Source organism: Hemitrygon akajei, chromosome 18 (assembly GCF_048418815.1).
Source record: "Hemitrygon akajei chromosome 18, sHemAka1.3, whole genome shotgun sequence".
NCBI lineage: Eukaryota > Metazoa > Chordata > Chondrichthyes > Myliobatiformes > Dasyatidae > Hemitrygon > Hemitrygon akajei.
This window is the reverse complement of record NC_133141.1, coordinates 35895538-35923509: the sequence shown is the minus strand read 5'-3', so window position 1 is coordinate 35923509 and position 27972 is coordinate 35895538. Positions and strand designations below refer to the sequence as shown.

General features: G+C 41.4%; 2 protein-coding genes across 2 annotated transcripts in view; one reads left to right on the top strand and one right to left on the bottom strand.

Moving 5' to 3' along the window:
• Nucleotides 1–16706, bottom strand: part of LOC140741316 (gasdermin-A3-like) — a 47640-nt gene extending 30934 nt beyond the window's left edge. The window contains exons 1-4 of the mRNA XM_073071394.1: nt 16608–16706; nt 9934–10074; nt 3257–3358; nt 1568–1785 (exon numbers count right to left, since the gene is read on the bottom strand). Of these exons, the coding sequence (XP_072927495.1) occupies nt 1568–1785; nt 3257–3339 (301 nt within the window). The 5' untranslated portion in view covers nt 3340–3358; nt 9934–10074; nt 16608–16706. The remainder of the gene's footprint in view (nt 1–1567; nt 1786–3256; nt 3359–9933; nt 10075–16607) is intronic.
• med1 (mediator complex subunit 1) overlaps nt 16674–27972 on the top strand; it is a 57723-nt gene continuing 46424 nt past the window's right edge. Inside the window, exons 1-3 of the mRNA XM_073071392.1 lie at nt 16674–16815; nt 21964–22070; nt 25472–25550. Of these exons, the coding sequence (XP_072927493.1) occupies nt 16698–16815; nt 21964–22070; nt 25472–25550 (304 nt within the window). The 5' untranslated portion in view covers nt 16674–16697. The remainder of the gene's footprint in view (nt 16816–21963; nt 22071–25471; nt 25551–27972) is intronic.

Genomic DNA, 27972 nt, shown 5'->3' with positions numbered 1-27972 from the left:
CTCCAGCGTGTGGTGAAAACTGCCCAGCGGATTATCGGCAAACAATTGCCCACCATTGAGAACATCTACCATAAACGCTGCCTGGGCAGGGCGAAAAGCATTATCAAGGATGCATCTCACCCTAACCATGGACTTTTTACTCTCCTCTCATCTGGTAGGCACTACAGGAGCCTCCGCTCCCACACCAGCAGGCACAGGAAGAGCTTCTTCCCTGAGGCTGTGACCCTGCTGAACCTCACATCACAGCGCTAAGCAGTATTGCACCCATATTGTACTGTCTCAGTACTTTTATATCTGTGTGCTGTAGCACTTTTTATTTGCAGTTATTTTGTAAATAACACTATTCTTTGCATTTCTGGTTAGATGCTAACTGCATTTCATTGGTTTTATAACTGTACTTGGCACAATTACAATAAAGTTAAATCTAATCTAATCTAATCTTACCACACAGGAATTTGCTGTCAGTGATAATGGAGACTTCTAAAGAGTACATTGTTTTAATCTTCACAAAGCTCTGTCCTTGGATAATTTATGGTATAAAATACATCTGGCCACCCATCTTCTCAAAAACTGCTCAATTTTAATCCCATTTGTGTGCATGAATCCTTACTTTCAGTAAAGTATTGTTAAAATAATTGATTTTTACAACATGATTCATTGTCTTTTGCTGGAGAACTTTTCACCATAATCGATTGGCCAACCTTCATGAAGATAACAGAGTTCCTGATTCTCACAGTCCCTTACGGATGGTCTACACTGTAAAGTGTGTCACAGCAGACAAGTCTAAAGCCACAGTGCCTTCTACAATTAGGTGAGAAGCTTTCTTTACCTGCCCATCACTTCCCTTTAGTTTTACTCCTCCTTCCCTTTCTTCCATGGTCTACTGGCCACCGTCTTCTTCCTCAGCCCTTTACTTCTTCCACCTTTCCCCACCCAGCAGCTTACTTTATCCCCACTCTGTCACCCACTGGCCTTCCCCCGCGCCTGGCCTCAGTTATCACCTGATAGCTTCTACTCTCTCCTCTCCACCTCATTCTGACTTCTTTCTCCCTTCTTTTCCAGCACCGAGGAAGGGTCTGGGCCAGAAACATCAACTGTTTATTCCCCGAATTGATGCCACATTGTGTTCCCCCAGCATTTTGTGTGTTTAACTCTGGATTTCCAGCATCTGCAGAATCTCCTGTTTCCAGTGGTGACGAATGCACTTTCATTTCCAAATGGAAGTTCAGCCTATTATTACATTCACTTGCACTTCCTCTTTGTTTTACTCTCTCTCTACTTTCTAATATTGAAGACATCGGGTTTCACAATTTTCACATATGTGCTTTGATAACAAACTGAACCTTCTTGGACATTTGTACTGATAGCAGCTTTTTATTCTGACTAAATTTAATTACTTGTATTGAAATCCTTCTGTTGTCACAGTGTGACAAGAAAATGGATGTTATTCTGGGTAATTGCCACTGAGCAAACATCTCCCTTTTACAACATTACTTCACATTTGTAACCACTTAAGATTGCAATGTAGATTTGAATTCTCAGAAATTTAAAAAATGGCAGATATTACCAAAATCTAAATCTTGGCCATCTTTCAATATATCAGTCAGTCTGATTGATGTTGGAGCATATCCCTCTCTAGTGGAAAAGAAGGATTTCTTCATCTTGATGAGGAGACGAAGAGGCTTGTAGTGATCAGAAAAATATGCGCTTTTCATAGGGATCAATGCAAGGCCTTCAGGGTCCATCTCCTCCACAATTTTCTTGGTTATCTTTTGAAACATGATTCTAAAAATCAACAAACATTAAGTGGAAAATTAATGATGGAAATACTTAGCAAGTTAGGAAGCAACTCAAAAGAAGGAAACAGCTCATAAGTCATAAACAAGAGAAAATCTGTAGATGCTAGAAATCTTGAGCAACATGCACAAAATGCTGGAGGAACTCAGCAGGTCAGGCAGCATCAATGGAAAGTTGGGGGGAGGGGAAGGAGGCTGGCTGCAAGGGGGTAGGTCTAGCCAGACTAGTGGGAAAGGTCAAGGGATAGAGAAGAAAGAATCTGACAAAAGAAGAGAGTGGACCATAGGAAAAAGGGAATGAAGAGGGGACCCAGGCAGGTGAGAAGAAGTGAAAGATCAGAGTGGGGAATAGTGGGGGGGGGGGGGGGTAAATTTGTTTACTGGAAAGAAATCGATATTCATGCCATCAGGTTGGAGGATACCCAGACAGAGTATAAGGTGTTGCTCCTCCACCTTGAGGGTGGCCTCATCTGGTCACAAGAGGAGGCTATAGATCGACATATCGGAACAGGAATGCGAATTAAAATGATTGGCTACTGGGAGGTTCTGCTTTTGGTGGATGGAGCTGAGGTGCTTGACAAAGTGGTCCCCCAATTTATGGCGGGTCTCACCAATGTCGAGGAGGCTGCATTGAGAACACCGTATACAATAGACAACATCAGCAGATTCGCAGCTGAAGTATTGCCTCATCTGGAAAGACTGTTTGGAGCCCGTAGATGCTGCCAGACCCAGTTCCTCCAGCATTTTATGTGTGTTGCTTTGAAACAGAGCTAGCATTGGATAGATCACTTTCCACAAACATATATTATAATCAGGCAGTGACTTGCGGAAGAAATCAACAGATCAAACAGCATTTGTTGGAGGAAAGCAACTGCTGACACTTTGGGGTCAAAATCGTGCATCAGGCCCTGAAAAGGGGAAACATTTTGGCTTAAAGATCACATCATTTAGACCAGGTTCTGAATGCAGGAACAATGAAAAGCAAGTCAATGTTCATTGAACTAGTCACTTGTAGAATATCACCACAAACAGATTTTTAAAATGTTACCACATAATTTTTACTCTTAATGTAAACAGCACAGTGCTAATGAAAGCAACCGAAAATTGCTCAAAAATTTTTGGAAGTTTCAAGTTTCAAAGAATATATTTATAACCAAAAGAATTAGATATTATTACTGAAAATGTGAGATTTTCCAAGGGGCATGTAGATGCTGAGTAGTTTTAATTCTATGTGGCATAGTCACATAGTGTACATGTAAATGTGCAGTGGAAAAGTTAGAAAGTACAAAGTGAGTGGTGTTTCCAGTGTTCAACATTAAGAAATTATTAAGCCGTACTACATGGCACCTGGACTGGATTTACCACATCTGGAAGGAATCATCTTAATTTATGCAGTGATAAATATTATGAAGAAAATATTAAAATCCCTGTAGTTCAACCAAAAATTCCAAGATGCTTACCTTTTCAAACAGGCAGGCTGGTATACTGGCAGATGGTGAATGGTCCCAGAGACAGGAGGTAACTTCAGCGTTGCAGCTCTCATAAATAGAGAACAGCAAATACTGTATCACAGATCATAAACTGAGCTCGTGCAAACCCTTTTTTTTCACAATCACACAGCGTAATCATCGCAGACATTGCAAAACAAAGAAAAAGAGGAACTCTAACAAGCAATGACAATCTACAGAAATTAATCACATTTTGTTAGATGATGGAAGGGGCCATTTGGCCTATTGAGTATATATTGAGGCCAAAGAGGAGCCCTCTTCTTTGTGGTGGCGTGTTGGGGAGGAAGCATTAAGAAGAGGGACGCCTCACGTCTTAATAAGCTGGTAAGGAAGGCGGGCTCTGTCGTGGGCAAAGTACTGGAGAGTTTAACATCGGTAGCTGAGCGAAGGGCGCTGAGTAGGCTACGGTCAATTATGGAAAACTCTGAACATCCTCTACATAGCACCATCCAGAGACAGAGAAGCAGTTTCAGCGACAGGTTACTATCGATGCAATGCTCCTCAGACAGGATGAAGAGGTCAATACTCCCCCAATGCCATTAGGCTTTACAATTCTACCGCCAGGACTTAAGAACTTTTTAAAAGCTATTATTAATGCTTTTTGAGATAGTGATTTAGATGCATATCATATTTTTTTACTGAGTTAAGTATTGTATGTAATTAGTTTTGCTACAACAAGTGTATGGGACATTGGAAAAAAGTTGAATTTCCCCATGGGGATGAATAAAGTATCTATCTATCTATCTATCTATCTATACTGGCTGTCAGAGCAATCCCATCAATCAAGTTTCCCTAATATATCCCTGCTTTTACAACAGTCCATCAAATTACCATGAATTTCCTGCAACTCACCCACATTAAAGCAGCTAGTTAACCTACCTCCATGTCTTTGGGATGTGAGAGGACATTAGAACTCCTGTGGTCACAGGAGGAATGTCAAAACCTGACATAAACAGCGCTGATTTCAGGATCAAACCTGGGTGAACCTGAAACCTTGTTTTTACGGTATATTTATTCCAGGGAATCAAGCTTCACATTTTATATTTAGAGATCATAAAGACCAGCTTTATTTGTCGTATGTACATTGAAACATTGAAACTGATTCAAAGATTCTAGATTGTTTAATGTTACTTCCAGTACACAAGTGTAAAGGAGAATGAAATAATTGTTACTCTGGTCTGATGCAGCTCAATATAAAACCATTAAGACAAAGAACACAATAATATTATTTAAAAAGCTCAATAAGTATAAATACATAAGATAACTTATATACGTAGATCGATTGTATGTCCATAAAGTGACGCTAGGCACAGGAGTGGCAGTACAGAAGGTGACGAATAAAGGTAGTAGTGGTTGGGGATGTGGAGGGGTGTCCACCTCCAACAGCAATAACATCAGGTTGGTTTAAAGTGTCTTGGCTCCTGGTTGAATGTTATTTATCCATGTACAAACCTTGTGTGCCCTGCTTACAGCACAGGCTGTATTTCCTAAGTTCTTAAATCTCTGCAAGGCCATTTCAAAGATCCAAATGCTGTAAAAATGCAACTCTCACTTCACCGTCATGTAAAATATAAATAAAATTAGCTCATAGATAATCAGATTAGATTAATTTATTTATTACATGTATATGAAAACATAAGTGAAATACTGTACACTCAGTGGCTACTGAGGTACCTAATAAAGTGGCCTCTGTGTGTGTATCGTTTGTGCTGACAACCAATACAACCTAACAATGCGATGGGACACACTCCAGCTCCAACACGATTTGCCCACAATGTTCAACGCAGAAATATGCGGATCAGAGCATGAAAATATTAAATCGCAACAGCGACTGCGCTGCGGTCAGGTCGCTTTTGGTGTGTGCTGCATCTGCGAGGCTGGTTTCGATGGAGCTTTCATTGTGTGCTGCGTCTGCAAGGTTGAGTCCGGCAGTGCCGTGGAAGTCCATAGCAGGGGTATTCCCTTCTGCTGCTGGCGTGGGACCCTGTCTGTCAGGACCCTGGGGACTTGTGGAAACTGTGTGGTGATTTCTTTTGAACTTATAGTCCTTTAACAACTTTGGACTATTTTTACTGTGCCCATGGTCTGTTTTTTTTTATCAATTATGCTATTGTTTGCACTGTTGTAACTATATGTTGTAACTATGTGGTTTTGTGCAGGTCTTGTAGCTTTAGTTTTTGGTCTTGTTTTTTCTGGTGGATTTGGAGCTCCTTTCTGGGTGTGGTGAACTACATATACCTGTCTAGACTGCTCCTGTGGCTCCTCCCACAGACCCCTGTATAAAGGCGATTGAGGCCTGAGCCCGGCCTCATTCTACAGGATGTAGTGTTGTTCATTCTTCCAGTCAATAAAAGCCGATATCTCGCTTCTTACGTCTCAGAGTGAGTTATTGATGGTGCATCACCGGGGAACGCGCTAAGATGGTAGCGCGATATTAATACACAGCAGCCTCTCCGGACTCTGGATTGGGGATTGCCAAACGTTATGTAGGTTTTCTGGTGTAGTCTGTTTTGTCATGTTCTTTTGTGATATCATTCTGGAGGAACGTTGTCTCATTTTTTTTTTAACTGCATTGCATTTGTGGTTTCTAAATGACAATAAACTGAATCTGAATCTGACTGTTGATCAAAGATGAGTTAAAGGATATTTCCAATCAATATCAAATTTATAAATAAGAGGCTCCTAGACTCAACAGAACAGCTCAAAAGCATTCGCTGTAACAAGGAGCGAAGGAAGCGAACCCAAGTGCAGGACACAGGCACAGAGATTGAGTTTGGATGCTTACACAGGCGTAAATGTCAAACAGCAAACAGGACGGACAGTTCCTCTCTGTATCACTCTGAATTTCCTCATGATCTCAATACCATGCATGATTTTTTAGGGAAATTGAATTTTCCGAAACTATCACCTGAAGAACGTTTAACATTAGAAACTCCTATTACAGATGCAGAAACAAAAGGTATAATTTCCTCAATGAATTCCGGAAAAGCACCAGGCCCAGATGGGTATACAGTTGAACTTTTCAAGTTTTTTTCTTCTACTCTTTCTCTTTGGTTATGCAGGGTTTTTGAAGAAGCAATTAGATTAGGTAAACTACCACAATCATTTTATCGAGCTTCCATCTCTTTAATTTTAAAAAAGGACAAAGATCCTACTGATTGTGCTTCCTATAGACCGATATCCCTGTTGAAAGTAGATTCTAAGATCTTTTCCAAGATACTGGCGACTAGGTTGGAGAAGGTATTACCTCAAATTATCTCTGAGGACCAAACTGGATTTATCAAAAACCGTTATTCATCTTTTAATATTAGGCGATTAATGAATATTGTTTATACTCCTTCACGTAGCACTCCAGAATGTGTCATTTCATTAGATGCTGAGAAAGCATTTGATAGAGTTGAATGGCCATATTTATTTACTGTGCTTGAGAAATTTAACTTTAGTCCGATATTTATATCTTGGAGTAAAGTGTTATATCACACCCCAGTAGCCTCGGTTCTTACTAATAATCAAAGATCTCTCTTTTTTCGTTTATTTTGGGGTACCAGGCAAGGTTGGCCTCTTAGTCCATTACTATTCAATATTGCCCTGGAACCTTTAGCAATTGCTATTCGAGAATCACCTAACATTTTTGGTATTACTCGTGGGATGGAGATACATAAGTTATCATTATATGCAGACGACTTGTTATGCATTTCTAATCCTGAGAAATCCATTCCCGCAGTTATATCCCTGTTGGCTCAGTTTAGTAATTTTTCTGGTTACAAACTGAACCTTAATAAGAGCGAACTGTTTCCCCTAAATATGCAGGTTCCAATTTATGGAAGTTTACCTTTTAGATTGGTTACTGATCACTTTATACTCTTACCTTTAATTGATCAGACTAAACATTTGTTCACCAAATGGTCACTACTGTCTCTGTCTCTGATAGGTCGGATCAATGCTATTAAGATGATTATTTTACCTAAAGTTTTATATATATTTCAAGCGGGTACCAATCTTTATTCCAAAATCCTTTTCTGATAATAAACACAAAGGACACTGTAGATGCTGTGGTCAAATCAACATGTACAAACAAGCCGGATGAACTCAGCAGGTCGGGCAGCATCCGTTGAAATGAGCAGTCAATGTTTCAGGCCGAGACCCTTCGTCAGGACTGAAGAAGGAGGGGACAGGGGCCCCATAAAGAAGGTGGGGGTCATCTATTGCATCCGGTGCTCCCGGTGCGGCCTCCTCTACATCGGCGAGACCCGACGCAGATTGGGGGACCGCTTCGTCGAGCACCTCCGCTCCGTCCGCCACAACAGACAGGATTTCCCGGTTGCCACCCACTTCAACTCTGCTTCACATTCCCATTCGGTTATGTCAATACATGGCCTCCTCTACTGCCATGATGAGGCCAAACTCAGGTTGGAGGAGCAACACCTCATATACCGTCTGGGTAGTCTCCAGCCCCTTGGTATGAACATCAAATTCTCTAACTTCTGGTAATTCCCTCCCTCTCCCTTCCCCATCCCACTTTCACTCTGTCTCCTCTTCTAGCTGCCTATCACCTCTCTCATGATTCTGCCTTCTTCTGCTATCCATAGTGCTTTCCCCTTACTACATTCCTTCTTCACCTCTCCAGCCTATTCCCTCCCTGCTTCCCCTCCCCCACCCCTTGATCTTTCCTCTGATTGGTTTTCCACCTTTCCCCCACCTGCTTTATGGGGCCCCTGCTCCCTCCTTCTTCAGTCCTGACGAAGGGTCTCGGCCCGAAATGTTGACTGCTCATTTCAACTGATGCTGCCCGACCTGCTTGAGTTCATCTTTTCTGATAATGTTGATTCAAAAATTTCTTCATATATATGGCAGAATAAAAATCCTAAATTAGGTAAAAGATACTTACAGAAGTCTTAAAAGGAAGGTGGACTGGCATTGCCAAATTTTAGATTTTATTATTGGGCAATCAACATCCGATATATGAAATGTTGGTTATGGGACTTGGATATAACTTCTAGTCCTCACTGGGTAAATTTGGAAACCAAATCTGTACAAGGGTTTTCATTGGGTTCTATTTTAGGGACTTCACTTCCCTTTGCTCTGTCTAAGTTGCATAAACAAATTGACAATCCGATAGTTAAATACACTCTACGCATATGGTTTCAATTTTGGAAATTCTTTGGGTTGAATCAATTTATTTTAGCAATTCCTATTATATCTAATTTCTTCTTTCATCCCTCTATTATGGACCAAGCCTACTTAGCTTGGAAAACTAAAGGTATACTACAATTTTCTGATTTATTTTTGGATAATTGTTTCATGTCTTTTGAACAATTATCTAATAAATATATTTGCCTAGATCCCACTTTTTTAGATATCTATAGATTAGGAACTTTTTAAACACTGTACTTCCTACCTTTCCAAATCTGGATTCTATGAGTATTTTAGAGAAAATTTTAGAAATAAATCCTTTTCAGAAAGGTGTAATAGCAACTGTTTACAATATAATTATGAAAATACGTTCAGATGTATCTTATAAAATTAAGAATGATTGGGAAAGGGAACTTAGGTTTACTATACCTATTGAGAAATAGGAAAAAATTCTTCAATTAGTTAATTCATCCTCTATATGTTCCAAACATTCGTTGATACAGTTTAAAGTTGTGCACAGGGCTCATATGTCCAAGGATAAATTAGTTTGTTATTATTCCCATATAAATCCTATATGTGACAGATGTCATTCTGAGATAGCCTCTCTAACTCATATGTTTTGGTCATGTCCGTCTTTGGAAAAATATTGGAAAGATATCTTCGATATTATTTCTACGGTATTGAGCATTGATTTACAACCTCATCCTATTACTGCCATTTTTGGTTTACCAACGATAGACCCAATTCACTTAACTCCTTCAGCTCGTCAGATGATTGCGTTTCTTACATTAATGGCTAAAAGATCTATTTTGTTGAATTGGAAAGAGATTAATTCCCCTACCACATTTCATTGGTTCTTTCAAACTATGTTATGTTTAATCCTGGAAAAAATTAGAAGCGTTATATATGATCCTTCCATTAAATTTGAAAAGACTTGGAGGCCATTTATTCAATATTTTCACATGATGTAATTTGACCTTTTTCCAAACCTATTTCTTTCCTTTTCTTCTGATTTTATACATGTAGAGAGGATCAGAGTTGATGACAGTTATGATTCTTTTTCTTTTCTTAGATATTATAAACAGCCCATGTTTCTTTCTCTTTCTCTTTTTTTAGTTAATGGTTAGTTTTGGATAGATTAGTTTTTCATTTGGGATATATAATTTTTTTTCTTTTTCTGTTTTTTTTTTATTGTTATACCAATTTTTCTTGCTTTGTATACATTATATTTGTATCATGTATGATTTTGGGAGACTTAATTCTCTTGTACCTATTGTTTATATATCCATGTATGTTAACTATTAACAATGTAATCCCAATAATTATGTAACAATATATTATTTTTAATATGTTGATATTAATAAAAAGAAAGAAACAGGAGGGATCCTGACGCAGAGCCGTGACTCAGAGAGACGGAGTCTCATGGGTAAACCTTGAAACTGGAGCTAAACTTAGAACAAACAGTTCTAAGCGGTCGGGAAACGTAGTTATCTCACAGGAAAAAGACTGACGATCTGGCGACTGGTGGTTGTGATGCCGGAGTTCTTGTACTGCAGTTCTTGATGGAAACCAGGTGTGCCGTCTTCAAGGCGAATTAGAAGCAATTGGGAAATTAACGGTTGGAACCGTGGAACAATCTATGGAAATTAGGAGCAAGATAGGGAATTAACGATCAGGACCATGACACTCACACAACAGGATGATGTATTTCCCAGTCACTTAGAACGTGACCAGAACATGAAACAGCTTCCTCTGTGCAAATTCTCATCTCTGCCTTCCCTTCAGTATAGAGTCCATGATGTCCCGTATCTATTCTATTGCTAGTCAGCAACTAAATTAGAATTGTACCTTGAAACAGGAGACATTATGTCTGGGGTCACAAGTCACATTCTCAATGACTGCTTTAGATTCAAAAATCACCTTTCCTTTTCCTGACTGCCTTTCCCAGTTAATCTTGTGTGCTGCTCTCTCAATTACCTGGCTCTCAAAATCAGAGCTAAATTCATGAGATGAGTTCTCAGGATTGGGAATTGCAGAGATAATTGCTAAAAGCCCAACAAGGAAACAAGCAAAAACCTCCAATCACCACCAGCTCTTACCCCTCTGCACCGCACAACCAGCATTTCCAATTATCCCTGCAACTTGTAACCAGGACTACCTCCTCACAGACCTACCTGCCACCAAAGACCGCAGTTGTCTGACAAACCCTACACTGGGTCGTCTGTAGGCAAGGAAGTTTGACTCAGGAATTTCAAAAATCTGGATGCTCAAACATGTTTTGAAATTAATTGAATTGAATTGCACTTATTGTTCTGTCCAAACCTGTCCAATACCAGAATTTAAATTCTTGTGAAGTACAAGCTAAAATATGTATTGGTCCTTTGTTTAAAAAATTGTATACACATCAATTAGAATCAGAATCAAGTTTATTATCACTGACTTACGTCATGAAATTTGTTGTTTTGTGGCAGAAGTACAGTGCAATACATAAAGTATACAATAAATTATGATAAAATTATACAGAGTTAGATTTCTTTGTGTATATATATATATATTGATAAAAGACAGCAAAAAATAGTGAGGTGGTGTTCATGGATTCATTGTTCATTCAGAAATCTGATCACAGAGGGCAAGAAGCTGTCCCTATAATGTTGAGTGTGTGCCTTCAAGCTTCTGTACCTCTTCCTTGATGGTAGTAATAAGAAGAGGGTATATCCTGGGCAATGGCGGTCCTTAATGATGGATGCTGCCTTCCTGAGGCATTGCCTTTTGAATCTACTCTTTGATGATATGTTTTTTTTCCCTTGACTGCTATCCACAAAATTCAGTATCTGCTAAGTATTCCACTTTTATATAGTAGGGATGTCTCCCCTGCATTCTGGCCAACGATTACCCCTCACAAAGACATTTCGTCAGCTCACCATTTTACTACTGTTTGCCCGAACCTGTAGATGTTAGATGTTTTATAAGTTATTCAGATTTATTTAACACATGTACATCGAAACATACAGTGAAATGGGTCGTTTGCGTTAACAACCAACACATCCTTGAGATGTGCTGGGGCCAGCCCGCAAGTGTTGCCATGCATTCCGGGGCCAACGTAGCATGCCCACAATGCTCAGCAGAGCATCAATATTACAAGAAAACAAAACAACAGTAAAACAAGCTCTTCCCTCCCACACACACAAGAACAGGCCTCCAGCCTCCAGTTTCCAGGCTTTGGTCATTGGGCTTTGATTTCCAAACTACTGATCAACCCTTGGGCTTCAATCTTTGGTATCGACCCTCACCTCCCCCCCCCCCCCCCCAGACTAGCCAGTGATGGGACCCCAAATTTCAGGCTCGAACTCCAGATGAGGCAAATGACCAGCCCACATGCCTCCTCATGCAGAGGTGTGGACCATGGATGTCTTTTGTCACCTGTCCATATTGCTAGACTTTAAATGCGGAACACGGAGCACAGACTGGAGGCCTGATCACCAACTGCCCCACATCTCTGTCCCTAAAACCTGTAAGGTACTTTGGGATAATCAGAGACTCTCCAAAGTACAATATAAATAGAAGTCCTTCATATCATAGGACAGTAAAGAAACATGTCCATGGTACCCATATAATCTCTTTTGGCTCCACAGATGCAGTTTATTTCTTGCTCCAGATTTTAGCATCTGTAGTCTCTTGTTTCTCTTTATAATGAGGCTGCCTGCAATTAGTCAGTCAAACTTTTAAACATTAGAGTGGGGTGATGAATTGTTATTTCTTGTAGTTTAACTTTTCTATGTTTGCTTGTTCAGCAATTTTATATAATCACCTACATACATGTAATTGTTGAGTGGATTTTTCAGCGAATAGTAGTGCAATCAGTCGAGTTGAGTACAATGTTCTCCTAAGGGATTGTCTATTGGTGGGTCCTCAGGTGGTTGTAGAGCCCAGTCTGGGATCCACGTAAATGGAGAACACCTGTGCGCGACTTTGTTTAATGTGTGGACGCTGATGCACGTGGTCCTTGACAGATCGGGGTCAGGGTCCAATGGCACGGAGTGCAAGATGACTGGGGATCTGTCACTGCTGCAGCCTTCCTCTGCCCTCCCTGCCGTTATGATGTGCCGTCATCTTCTGCCAGCACCTCTGTTGAGGTCTTGGTTGGATCACTCTTTGCATTACCAGGAGCTAAGTGTCAAATGGCTAAGGTCTAGACATCATCGCTCTCAGGACCTCAGGAACTCACTAGCCTCTCCACTATGACAAGGTGACCATTAATTACACTACAGTTGCTTTCATAATTTTCTAGAAGCTTTGTAGTTTTCTGTAGTACGTGCCATACCACTTGAATCTAGCTATTTTATAAGTTAAGTGTGATCACTGATTTTGAGAATGAAAAGACCATGACTGCTTTTTTCTTATTTTTGTTCTCTCGGCTCTCTTGTTCATTTTCCACTCTTTTATCAATTAATAAAACAATAGGTAATTAAGCAATAGGTGTCATGCCTCATTTTTGACTTCCAAAGAATCTTTGGATCATAAAAGCATCAGGATCCAAAAGGGGAAATGAGGAAACAACTTTCTATCCGGGTAGAGACTGGGGTGTGGAGCTTGCTCTCTGAACAGGTTAACCCAGCCGGAATCTCCCACCATAATTAAATAGTGCTTAAGTGTGAACCTGAACAACAGAACTACAGGATGGTAGAAATAGCCTGGGGAGTTCTTCAGAGAAAAAGAGGCAAGCGTCTTCATTGAAATTCATCCTGAGCAGCTGTATAACAGAGGGCAGCTCACAGGGAAATCCCATCATTTACCAAATGTTTAATGGATCCTGGGTGCATGTTACTTGTAAATGAGTCATTAATCAGCTCAGCATGTCCATCTATATTAACCTCACTTGCCTGCAAAGATTCACTATCCTTCTATGCCCTGCTCATTCCAGATCTGTCCAGACACTTCTTAAATGCTGTTACTGTTCCTGCCTCCACTACCGCCTCAGGCAGCTCATTCCAGAGAGTAACTACTCTGTGTGTGAAAAGGTTGCCCCCAGATCCTGTTTACACCTCGTTCCTCTTACCTTAAACGTGTTCCTCTAGTTCTGGATAACCGTACTATGGGAAACAGAGACTGGCTATCTACACTAACTGTCTTCTTCTTAAGCCCATCACCCATATTGGGGTACGGGCTGCTGAAAGCAGCTCACCAGAGTCCTCTGTCCCGGGCCAGTCTTTCCAGCTGTCCCCAGGAGTAGCCCACAGAAGATCCTTCCTCTCCCAAGGATGAGGTGCTTGGAGCTTGTGTTGGTGTTTCTGTAGGGCTGGGCATTTACTGGATGGGGTTGCTAGCCCTAAGCCCAAGCCTCCTCTTTTTGCAGCCAGAAATGGGACCGTCCATGGCGGAGTTACGCTAACTATGACTCTCTTAATTTGACAAACCACTATCACATTATCTGAAACACGAGAAATTCTGGAAACCCAGAGCAACACACACAAAATGCTGGAGGAACTCTGCAGGTCAGGCAGCATCTATGGAAATGAAAAAACAGTTGATGTTTCGGGCTGAGACCCTTCTTCAGCACTGTTACCTCTCTTCAGGACTTCAGCATCATGTTATCTCTCAGCCTCCTTCGGTCCATGGAAATGAGTCTTAGCATATCCAATTTGTCTTGATAACTCCAATCAAGGGCAACATACCTGTAAATATTTTCTGCACCCTCTCTAGCTTAATCATATGTTTGCTATAGGGTGGCAGGGCAGAGAAACATCTCTACCAAAGGAGGTGTACGGCGTTCCTTCCCTCCACTAGCCTGCAGGTCACCTTTGGGCAAGGTGTGGCACCTGCTTAGCTCCCAAATCACGGTCACGTGAAGCCATAGGAGTAGGTGGTGATGGTCGTATGAGCAGCCGGTGCACATCACAAGTCCTGGTTATGTGATCACTGATGCCAGGCAGACAATCTCTGAAGAGTATTGATAATGGTTAGGGTCACCCATCTGGAAAGACCAAGATCGCCCACATCATACAACACAGCATATAATTAACGAACTAACTACATAGCAGGATTGAGGGACTTGTGTTCTAGTGGACATGCATGTGTTTAGACTTAGATACAAACTTGTTCAGATTAAACTCCACCTTATATTTTTCTCTGCATATTTCCAATTGATCCACGTTCACAACTTTTCCCGCTATCCACAACTTCACCAATTTTCGTGCCCGTGAATAGGTACCTGGTCAGAAAACTTTAGAGGATATGGGCCAAATGCAGGCAAATGGGATTAGCATAGATAGACCAATATGACCATAAGACCAGAAGATATTAGCAGAATTAGGCCATTCGTCCCATTGAGTTTGTTCTGCCATTCCATCATGGCTGACTTATTGTCCTTCTCAACCACATTCTCCTGCCTTCGCCCCGTAACCTTTAAAGCCCTGATTAATCAAGAGCCTATCAACCTCCATTTTAAATATACTCAATGACTTGGCCTCCACAGATTCATTACTCTCTCACTAAAGAAATTCCTCCTCATCTGTGTTCTAAAGGGACATCCTTGTATTCTGAGGCTGTCCGAGACTCCCCCACTATAGAGGACAGCCTCTCCACAACCACTTTATCCAGGCCTTTGAATATCCAATAGGTTTCAATGAGATACCCCATCATTATTCTAAATTCCAGCTAGTACAGGCCCAGAGCCATTAAAACTGCTTCATACATTCCTGGAATCATTCCTGCAAATTTCTTTTGGATCTTCTCCAATGCCAGCAATTCTTTTCTGAGATAATGGGCCCAAAACTGTTCACAATTCACCAAGTGCAGTCTGACCAATGCCTTATAAAGACTCAGCATCACCTTGATGCAGGTGACTTATCTGCCTTCAGACTTTCAGCTGCAAGCACTTTCTCCTTGGTAATAGCAATTACACTCACTTCTGCCCCCTGACACCCTCGAATTTCCGGCACACTGCTTGTGTCTTCCACAGTGAATATTGATGCATAGTACTTATTAAGTTTATCCGCCATATCTTTGTTCCCCCACTGCTACCTCTCCACGTCATTTTTTAGCAGAATGGATGTTGAGAGCTGAAGGGCTGAAGAGCTGATTGTGGATTTTAGGAAGGGTATGACGAGGGAACACAAACTCATAGAGGGATCAGAAGTGAAGAGAGTGAGCAATTTCAAATTCATGGGTGCCAATATAACTAAGGACCTAACCTGGAAGCAACATATCGATGCAGCTATAAAGAAGGGAAGATAAGGGCTATATTTCATTAGGAGTTTGAGAATTGGTTTGTCAAATAAAACACTCAAAACCTTCTACAAATGGACTGTAGGGAGCATTCTGATCTGCTGCATCACCGTCTGGTATGGGGGGGGGGGGGTCTACTGCACGAGATCGAAATAAGTTGGAGAAATTTGTAAAATTACTCATATCTATCATGGGTACCAGCCTCCATAGTATGCAAGACATCTTCAAGGAGCAGTGCCTCAGGAAGGTGGTGTCCATCATTAAGGATCCCCACCACCCAGGACATGCCTTCTTCACACTGTTACTGTCAGGAAGGAGTTACAGAAGCCTGAAGGCGCACGCTCAGTGATTCAGGAACAGCTTCTTCCCCTCTACCATCCAATTCCTAACTGGACATTGAACCCTTGAACACCACGTCATCACTTTTTTTTGGGTAGTTTGCACTACTCATTTTAACGTAACTATTTAATGGACAGATATATATTCAATGTAACTCAGTTTTTTTCTCTCTAAATAAATATGGTGTACTTTATTGTACTGTTGCCATAACTTTAACAAATTGCACGACATATGCCGGTGATATTAAATCTGATTCTGATTCTGTGCTGTTCAGTTGTCGATCGGCAAGATTACATGATGTTATTTGGAGAAGTATTTCATTACATATCTATCCTTTAAACAAATTATCTGCCACCAATTTAGCCGTTGTGTTTCTTGTATAGCAACAGAAACACCTTGAAAAACTTACGATATATATGTGACATTGATATACAATTTCCAATTGATTATTAAGCCCCTAGAGCCCGCAGAACTATTTTTCAATCAGGAGGACATATATTGCAAAGGACACAGGCCAGTCTATGTCATATACTTGAGAAAAGATTTCCTTGGTTTAACAAAGAGACATGAACTATCTGACAGCTTTGGTGCAACTAGCACCTTTTACCTCTAGGATCGCCAACAGTCCTATGCCGAATTATTAGTGCGCCGGAGGTGAGGTCATAATCTGCGCCGAACGAAGGGAGGGAAGGCGAAAATGGCGGCGATACAGGGGTTTCCCGTCTCGATGCCTTTTGGTTACGGCGGCGCCGCGGAGCCTCCGGTCGGTGCACAGCAGCCGGGGGCCGTTGAGCGAAGCAAGGATGAGGCGACAGGTGAGTGTGGGGTGGGGGTCGGGCAGTGCACTCGGGTTCGGAGGTCGGCGTCACATCACAATTTTCATTACTCTTCTTCTCCATCCACGACGGCGCCTCTTCTCCCTCCCCATCCCTGTTTACTCTACGCCTCTCTCTTCTGTTGCCCCCCCCCCCCGGTCTCTTCCTTCACCTCCCTCGTCCCCAGACCCCATCTCTAATTACCGCCCCACCCCCAACCTCCCTGGCCCCCTTCCCTTCACCGCCTGGTCGAAAGTGAGTAAGGCAGCAGCATCTCTCTCCAATCAGCTTAAGTGAAAATGGATTGTTCGAATAAAACCAATGTAGTAACTTTTGAAGGAGCTCGGGACCTGATGCAGGGTTTCAACTTGAAACATCAGCAGCTCCTTTTCCTCCACAGACGCTTCTCGGCCGCTGTGTTTCTCCAATTGTTATTTGTTTCCCCTGATTCTAGCATCTGCACTCAGTTGTGTCTCCAGCGATTGTTGGAGCTGGCCTAGTTGATCTTTGTAATCTTCTCCAGGTCAGCAGTCCTCGTATGAGGATACTCTATCCACACACAGTCCTTATAAGTAAATTTTATTTGAAGTTTCAACAATTGGTTTTAAAAAAATCAAATACCCTATGATATTTATTAAACTTAATATCGCTAGCTTAGAACTGTTTAAATCTTAAAATTATGTAGCAAATGGACTGTTTATGATTAATCATTGCATTTCGTATTGGCCATGATCCTTCAGATTTTGTAACTGATGAATTCTATATATAATCTCTTAGGCTTGTATTAGGACAAAGTGTGAGAAACAAACTGAAACTGTTCCTTATTTTTCCCTTTTGAGAGTTTTAGTTTCTTCAAAGTAAGGTCCGCTTCATGTGGGGAAACAAGTTAGACGCCACAGTAGCTTAGCAGTTAGCTATAACATCTCGGTGTGTTGGAGTTCGGAGTTCAATCCCACTGTCCCCGTAAGGAGTTTGTATGTTCTCCCTGTGAAATGTGTGGGCTTTCTCCGGATGCTCCGGTTTCTGCTCACAGTTCAAAGATGTACCAGTTGGTAGGTTAATTAGTCATTGTAAATTGTCCCATGATTAGATTAGGGTTAAATCGGGGGTTGCTGGGCAGCGTGGCTTGGAAGAGCCTGTTCCGCGCTATATCTCTAAATAAATAAAATGCCATGTGTGCAGGTATGTAGAACATAGTTAAACCACTGCTTGTACCTTGTTTTAATCGTAGCGACAGAGATCTGACGCAAGAATTAGTTTTGTATGCTGCTCCTGTTAATATTGCAAAAGAACAGACATTTCATTAGTATTTATAATCCCAACACAAAATCAAAACACTGGAAGAACTCAGTGGGTCTAGCAGCATCTCTGCAGGAAAAAGGTGACTATCTGGGTTACACCTTGCACTGACACTTGCAACACTTAGTGATGCTTGCGGGTTGTCTTCATTGGATGTGTTAGTTGTTAACACAAACAATGCATTTCACTCTGTTTCGATGTACACATGTTAAATTTGAATATTAAATTCTTCCAGTGTTTTATTTTGTTCTAGATTCCAACCTAAGTAGTTTCTTGTCTTGTATCTTACTAAGGCTCAATGATTGTATGTTTGCTGTTTTCAAAAATTTAATGATTTCAAGACTTGAGTGTATCATTCTTATGCAGTTTTGAGGAACTGTTACGGTCTCAGAGGTATAGACTTTCATTATGGTGTTAAACAAGAGGAGACCCAGGGGAAAGTGATAGTCAGATGAGAAGAGGTAAGAGGCCAGAGTGAGGAATAGAAGAGAGGAGGGGGAGGGAAACATTTTTTTACTGGAAGGAGAAATTAATATGCCATCAGATTGGAGACTACCCAGGTGGAATATAAAGTGTTGCTCCAACACCCTGGGGGTGGCCTCATCACGGCAGAAGAGGAGGCCATGGACTGTCACGTTGGTATAAAATCTGAAAGTTCCGTTTTTGGGGGTTCTCGATGGAACGGTCTGCCAATTTACGACGGGTCTCACCAACGTAGAGGAGGCACTGGACACAATAGACTCCTGTAGATTAGCAGGTAAAGCATATCCTCACCTGGAATGATTCTTTAGGACCCTGAACAGAGGTGAATGGGCAGGTGTAGCACTTTGGCTGCTTGCCAGGAGGGACGAATAGACAAGCGAATCACAAGTGGCATGATCCTTGCAGAGTGGGGGGATGTAAAGATATGTTTAGTGGTATGGTCCCTTTGGAGATGGCCAAGTTGCGGAGAATAATGTGTTGGATGCAGAGGTGAGGACAAGAGGAACTCTATTCCTGTTGAGGTGACTTTGGAATTTGAAAGTTTGACTTGATGCTATAGCGCTTCTGCAGCTAATGTTCAGGACTCCCAAGGCTATTCCCCTCTGCCAGTTTGGTGCCTCTGATGCGTTTGCCCTGGGAGCCATGTTACAAATGAAGTTGATCTTTTGGTCTAGATTTTATTTTCAAAATGTCATGGTGTTCTGAGAGCACATTGTGTCAAGTTTAGCTTTACTGGATGAAGTGAGAGAGAGTGTTGTCCGTTTTAGAATTTGCTTTTTATGGTGTGATGGCCGTGCTGTTTTACAGCAGATGAATCTCTCGACTTTTCGGTCAAGCATTAATTGTGCAGTGTAGGATCATACAGTAGACGAGGAGCAACACTGAATTAGCCAACGACTACACTGAGTGTAATGATCAATATCATCTGATCCTAGTTCATGATTACATACATTCTTTTCAAATTGCAGCAAACAATGGTAACTTCGAATTTCAATGTGCCATTGTGTAACCGTTTCACAGCTCTTTTGAGCTGGTGAGCTGACTTATGGGATTTGAAACACAAAAATACAACTGCAGATGCTGTGGATCAAAGAATACGTACACAACGCTGGAAGAACTCAGCAGGTCAGGCAGCATCTGTGAGAAAAGAGTAGCCAATGTTTCGGGCCGAGACCCTTCTCCGTGAGAAAAGAGTAGCCAATGTTTCGGGCCAAGACCCTTCATCAGGATCCTTCCTGATGAAGGGTCTCGGCCCGAAACGTTGGCTACTCTTTTCTCACAGATGCTGCCTGACCTGCTGAGTTCTTCCAGTGTTGTGTACGTATTCTTATGGGATTTGATAATCCTCTAAGGGAAAAATGGGCAGTTTAAGCCCATATACTGTGCCATTTGCAAGAAGGAGAGGTGATCGTCCAGAAACAAAAGGTTTCTAGGGGGTTTGACAGAGTAAATGCTGCAAGCTGTTTTCCCTTGTTGAAGAATTTAAAAATAAGCTGGTTAGCTTCAGAATAAAGGGCTAGAAATGAGGTTCAGAATCAGCCATTATTTTGAATGGCTTCTCCCACAAAGCCAATGTGTAATCCAATTTGCTACCTCATCTTGAATGCCGAGCGACTGAACCTTGTCCAACCTCCCATGTGGGACCTTGTCAAAGGCCTTATTTGTAAAAGGGGGAAATTTAACAAAAGGGAAATATTGTTGCAAAAAAGTTTTTTTCTCTTTGCAAAGGAGGATGAGAGGTGATTTAATGGATGTGTACAAGATAAAAGGCGTTGATACGAGTGGGCAGCCAGCACATTTTTCCCAGGGTGAAAATCGGTGTAATTTTCAGGTGACTGGAGGGAAGTATAGCGGGGATGCTGGGTAGTTTTTTCCCCCCACAGAATAGTGGGTGTGCAAATGTGCTGCCAGGGTGGAGATAGAGCCAAATACATTTGGAGCATTTAAGAATCTCAAGCAAATGGATGGAAGAAAATGGAGGCTTATGCAGGAGGGAATTGTTCGATTGATCTTGGAGTAGGATAACAGAACATTGTGGACCAAGGGCCTATATTGTGCTGTACTGTTCTATGTTCTAATGTACAATTTGCTCCCTTTATTTAAGTAAAGATATAGTGACATTGGGGAGCAGTCCAGAAGAGATTTGACTAGGCTAATTTCTGGAATGAGGAGGTGGTCTCATTATGTGGCTGCAGAAATTACATCATATATTGTTTGAAGTTTACAGGAATGAGGGATGATATTGAAAATTGATCCTGATGGAAACGTTATGTGCATTTTGTGTGTGTTGCACAGGAAAAAGTCAATGTTTCCATTAGTGGGAGAATCTCAATCACACTTGCGGTGGTCATTTAAAACTGCTGGATGGTGGGCTGGAGATGCGTCTCTAAAGAAGTTGCATAGCGCTTCTTCCCTCTGGTAGCCTGCAGGTCACGCTTGGGCAAGGTGTAGCATCTGCTTAGCCCCCCACCATCCGATCAGAGTCACATGAAGCCATGGGAGCAGGTGGTGGATGGTCGAGTGAGCAGCTGGTACATATCACAAGTCCTGGTTATGCAACCACTAATGCCAGGCAGACAACCTATGAAGAGTATTGATAATGGCAGGGGTCACCCATCTTGTAAAGTCACTGCTCAGAAGAAGGCAATGGCAAACCACTTCTGTAGAAAAAATTGCCAAGAACAATCATCATGGAAAGGCACTGATTGCTCATGTCATATGACATGGCACATAACAAACAAACAGTTTAAAACTGGAGCTACACAGGAGCTCCTTCTCATCGAAGGTGACAAATGTGTGACATTTTTACCTCAGTGTTACGGATGCCAGATCAGCTGGGGTATTTAAAGAGGAAGAGCAATCTGGGTTTGATTCCCACTGCTGTCAGTAAAGAGTTTGTACGTTTCCGCTGTAACCATGTGGGTTTCCTCCGAGCACACTGGTTTCATCCCACATTCCAAAGTGGTATGGGCTAGTAGGTTAATTGGTCACATGAGTGTGGTTGGGCAGTGAGGGTTCATTGGGCCAGAAGGGTCTGTTACTGTACTGTATTTGAATAAATAAGAAATAAATTGAAGGCTATATGGAACTGGCACAGAAGATGAAATGAGGCCTGGGGCTAATCCACCACAATCATATTGAATAATAGGGTAGACTTGAGGGACTGTGTTGCCTGATCTCCAGGTTTTTTTTTGTGTTCTAATGAGGCTTTCTGCTCTTAATGTTTTACTGCAGTTCAAATTAACAATTATAGAACTTAGTTTTTCCAAACTTATTTCACAGCTGCAGAGACCATTGTGAAGCACATCATTCAAAACAGCCATCCTAATAAATGTGAAACTTGTTTTCTTTCCTGTTGTTTCACAGAAGCCGAGAAGTTGAGTAAAATGAACTCTTTGCTGGAAAAGCTGCATGTGAAGTATGGTCAGACAAGACCCTGGTCTGAGACAGCAAAACTCGTGCGACAAGCTATGGTAAAGTTATAGAGCAGATTTAACAAGAAGCAATGTGATGATTTGATGCTTAGATCAAAGCTTGCACATCAGTCCGAAGCTGTGTGGACTGGCCTATCTCTTATTATTACTATTAATTCAGGGATCAGACCTGATTTGGTGAGGAGTGCAGAAAGGCATGATAGGATCAGCATTGGATATATCCAAGTATAAGGTGTTAGTCCAATGCATTGGACTACAGGAACGTTGATGCACCATCAGTAACTCTCGGAGACGAGAGGTGAGATATAGGCTTTTATTGGCTGGAAGAAAGAACAAGCAGCAATTGACCACCACACTGCATCCTGGAAACTGAGGCCGGGGCGGTGTCTCCAATCGCCTTTATACCGGGGTCCGTGGGAAGAGCCACAGGAGCAGTCAGCGGGGGGGCGTGTCCAGACAGGTATATGTAGTTCACCTCAAACGTAGAACAGGAAAGCTTCTCTAGCCTACAATGTTGTGCTGACCTTTTAACCTAGTTTAAGATCAGTCTAACCCTTCCCTCCCACGTAGCCCCCATTTTTTTTGTTCACCCATGTGCCTATTGAAGAGTCTCTTAAATGTCCCTAACGTATCTGCCCCTACCACCACCTCTGTCAGATCATTGCATGCACCTACTCTGGGTATATGTTTATATTTAAAAAAACATACTTTCTTCTAGACACCTTTAAAATTTTAGCATTGCCACTCTGGGGAAAAAGGTGTTGATTCTTCATTCTATCTATGTCTTTTATACATATCTATCAAGTCACCTCTCATCCTCCTTCATTCCAAAAAGAAAAACCCAAGTTCACTCAACCTATCCTCATGAGACGTGCTCTCTAATCCAGGCAGCATCCTGGTAAATCTCCTCTGAACCCTCTATAAAGCTTCCACATCCTTCCTATACTGAGGGACAAGAACTGAACTTAGTACTCCAAGACATGAGGAAATCTACAGATGCTGGAAATTCAAGGAACACACACGAAATGCTGGTGGAACCCTTTGTCACCCGAAACGTTGACTGTACTTCTTCCTATAGATGCTGCCTGGCCTGCTGCATTCCACCAGCATTTTGTGTGTGTTGTTAGTACTCCAAGTGTGGTTTAACCAGAGTTTTATAGAGCTGCAACATTACTTTGAGGCTCTTAAACTCAATCACCCGATTAATGAAGACCAACACATGATATGCCTTCTCTGTTACTGCTCAGCCACAAAACTGGCATGCAATAGAGGGGCCAAAAATCTCAACCATATAACCATATAACAATCACAGCACGGAAACAGGCCATTCCGGCCCTCCTAGTCCGTGCCGAACTCTTAATCTCACCTAGTCCCACCTACCCGCACTCAGCCCATAACCCTCCACTCCTTTCCTATCCATATACCTATCCAATTTTACCTTAAATGACACAACTGATCTGGCCTCTACTACTTCTACAGGAAGCTCATTCCACACAGCTATCACTCTCTGAGTAAAGAAATACCCCCTCGTGTTTCCCTTAAACTTTTGCCCCCTAACTCTCAAATCATGTCCTCTCGTTTGAATCTCCCCTACTCTCAATGGAAACAGCCTATTCACGTCAACTCTATCTATCCCTCTCAACATTTTAAATACCTCGATCAAATCCCCCCTCAACCTTCTACGCTCCAATGAATAGAGACCTAACTTGTTCAACCTTTCTCTGTAACTTAAGTGCTGAAACCCTGGTAACATCCTAGTAAATCGTCTCTGCACTCTCTCTAATTTATTGATATCTTTCCTATAATTCGGTGACCAGAACTGTACACAATATTCCAAATTTGGCCTTACCAATGCCTTGTACAATTTTAACATTACATCCCAACTTCTGTACTCAATGCTCTGATTTATAAAGGCCAGCGTTCCAAAAGCCTTCTTCACCACCCTATCTACATGAGACTCCACCTTCAGGGAACTATGCACTGTTATTCCTAGATCTCTCTGTTCCACTGCATTCCTCAATGCCCTACCATTTACCCTGTATGTTCTATTTGGATTATTCCTGCCAAAATGTAGAACCTCACACTTCTCAGCATTAAACTCCATCTGCCAACGTTCAGCCCATTCTTCTAACCGGCATAAATCTCCCTGCAAGCTTTGAAAACCCACCTCATTATCCACAACACCTCCTACCTTAGTATCATCAGCATACTTACTAATCCAATTTACCACCCCATCATCCAGATCATTTATGTATATTACAAACAACATTGGGCCCAAAACAGATCCCTGAGGCACCCCGCTAGTCACCGGCCTCCATCCCGATAAACAATTATCCACCACTACTCTCTGGCATCTCCCATCTAGCCACTGTTGAATCCATTTTATTACTCCAGCACTAATACCTAACGACTGAACCTTCTTAACTAACCTTCCATGTGGAACTTTGTCAAAGGCCTTGCTGAAGTCCATATAGACTACATCCACTGCCTTACCCTCGTCAACATTCCTCGTAACTACTTCAAAAAATTCAATAAGGTTTGTCAAACATGACCTTCCACGCACAAATCCATGCTGGCTACTCCTAATCAGATCCTGTCTATCCAGATAATTATAAATACTATCTCTAAGAATACTTTCCATTAATTTACCCACCACTGATGTCAAACTGACAGGTCTATAATTGCCAGGCTTACTTCTAGAACCCTTTTTAAACAATGGAACCACATGAGCAATACGCCAATCCTCCGGCACAATCCCTGTTTCTAATGACATCTGAAAGATCTCCGTCAGAGCTCCTGCTATCTCTACACAAACTTCCCTCAAGGTCCTGGGGAATATCCGGTCAGGACCCGGAGATTTATCCACTTTTAAATTTCTTAAAAGCGCCAGTACTTCCACCTCTTTAATTGTCATAGGTTCCATAACTTCCTTACTTGTTTCCCACACCTTACACCATTCGATATCCTTCTCCTTAGTGAATACCGAAGAGAAGAAATCGTTCAAAATCTCTCCCATCTCCCTCGGCTCCACACATAGCTGACCACCCTGATTCTCTAAGGGACCAATTTTATCCCTCACTATCCTCTTGCTTTTAATATAACTGTAGAAGCCTTTCCAACCAGTGAATCAAACCTAAGTTCTGCAGTCCTACCTTAGCAAATTGTAAATGGTGATGGACAGTTAAACAACTAATGGGAAGTGAAGTCTTCAAGAACATTTCCATCCTCAACAATAGTGACACCCAGCATGCAAGTGCCAAGGCTGACCTATTCACAACTGTATTGAGCTATTGATCCATTGAAATAAATTATGAGTCTAATCTTGGTGGTGGGTATTTTGATATATTTTGTGTAGTGTTGGTAAAATGGTAGTTGACCATTGAGTTGCATTAACCAATAAGGGTGTCACATTCTAGCTACTATATTGTCCTGTTATATAGGAGAAACGAAGTATAATGAACACAGGAGGCCACCAGCATCTTATTGCCTGTTTGGAGACCCTGCAGAAAGCACTTAAAGGTTAGTGAAACTTTTTTTTTTGGCCCGACACTGGCATCTACAAATGTGCAGGATTTATTTTTAAGGTTGTGATAATCTGTGTGTGATTTCTGCAGGAACACAGCCAGTTAGTCCATCAATTCTGCCCTTTCACAAATCATGCGTATATAGTCGATCTGAATTGTTACGTCCATGTATCCGAGAAAAGCTTGCAGATAGTTTTAATGATTTCAAAGCTCGAGGTAAATGTATCGAAGTATGTATATGTTACCATATGCATTAATTGATTTTCTTGCAGGCATTACAGGGGGAGAAAAGAAATTCAGTAGAATTGATGAAAAACTATACATAAAGACTGTCAAATAACCAATGTACAAAAAATGACAAACTCTGTAAATAAAAAAAATAATGCTGTGAACATGTGTTGTGAAGAATCCTTGAAAGTGAGTCTGTAGGTCGTAGAATCAGTTCAGAGTAATAGTGAATGAGCTTATCCATGCTGGCTCAGAAACAAGGTGGTTGTAATATAACTGTGGGACTGAGTGACTTGCATGGAATTTCAGAGTACCAATGTTTCCAATATGCAAAATCTGGACTAAAACTGGAGAATCAAAATCCTCTATTATTATCATTCAGTATTTTTCAAATTGTCAACAGTGGAATTGTTTGTTTCCACAATTGGAAGAAAGCTGGAAAAAGTGTACACAAAAACATACCACATGCCCAATGTATGTGTGCACACGTGACTTTGGCAGTAAATTGGCTACTCGCTATTGGACGACTAATGGAAATAAAAGTGTGATAGCGTCTGCAGTATCATCTGCCTGTTGCTCTCCACTCTGCCTCACATGCTAAGCTATGAGAATGAAAATGGTTTTAAATTCTGTGATAATTTGTATTAAATTATGGTTTACAGTACGGAAGCGGGTCCGTCAGCCCAACTCGTCAACTGTATTGGCAAGTGAGCTGGTCCCATCTGCCCACATTTGGCTCATAGCCATCTAAACCTCTCCTATCCATGTAGTTGTTCAGATAGTTGTTTAATGTTGCTAATGTGCCTGCTTCAACCACTATTTATGTCAGCTGATTACAAATACCTCAGCAAACTGTTCTGAAAATTATCTATTATTTGCCATGTAAAGATAGAAGAGCTGGTCAGTGATCATAATTACCCTGGGCGGTCATTGCTGAAGTAATGTTTTCATACAGTTCCTGCCCTTTAGCCTCCTGTACTAATTAAATCTACAATAAAAGTTGGGTTAGTGCATAAACATATATCTTACATTCTCTTTCATGAGGTGCCTGAATTTGGGGAGAGACTAGGCAGGCTAGAATTTTATACCTTGGAGTGTAATAGTTAAGAAATGTCCTCAGGCATGTATAAAATCATGGGTGCGTGGTGAGGAGCGAGGATAGATGGGGTGAATGTGGGTAATTTTTTTCTAAGGGAAATCAAAAACTAGAAAACATTGATTTAAGGTGGGGGGAAAGATTTAAAAAGGGGTTTGAAGGGCAATTTCTTCACACGAGGTAATCTGTATATAGAAGGAGCTGTCAGAGGAAGTGGTTGGGAGGTAAAATATCTTAAAAAAACAGTAGGGTGGGTACATAGATAAGTAAGTTTAAAGGGAAATATGGAAACATGGGGGTAAATTAAATGGCTGTCAAGGTCAACATGGATGAGCTGGTCAAAGGGCCTGTATCTGTGCTGTACTGTATTAGTCTTCTAATCTATGAGACATTGAAATGAAGACCGAACAACCCTGCCTGATTTATCTCTTGTGCGGCTTAGGGGTTATTACAATCAATTGTAGTGACCCTCTTCTCTAAGTGTAGTTCAAATCTGCTAAATACACAAACCAGGATTCAATCCTGAAGCTTTCAAACCCTTCACTCAAAGCTATACTGCCTGCAAGGTCACTTTGACAGGAATTTTATCTTTTTTTTTGCATAACTTGGCACACTGGTACTGTTGGTCAAGCCACTGGCTCACAGCATCAGAGACTGGCTCAGCCCTGACATTGTGTAAAGGCAGCATGTTTTCCCTGTGACTGTGTGGGTGTGATACTCCTATTTCTTCCCACGGTCCCAAATGTGTGGAAGTCATAGGCTAATTAGCTGCTGTAAATTGCTCTTAGCACCATATAATCTGGGGTGTTGTTGAGAATGTGGGAAGAAGAATAAAAATTGGGATTAATGTAGGATTGGATTAAAAAAGTGGTTGATGATCGGCACAGCACTCCATCTGCAGTGTTTCCATGCTCTGTCTCTGACTGACTGTCTGACATATGCGACCTTGCATAACCCTTAAAGGCTCACTCTTAAAAATACGACAGACATTCTTTGATATTTATGTACAGCCATTTGTTCTCATGTGCATATATATTTGGTAGTTCCAGGTTAATTTTAGGCCCGTGATCTTTACTACAGGAAAATCTTTGAA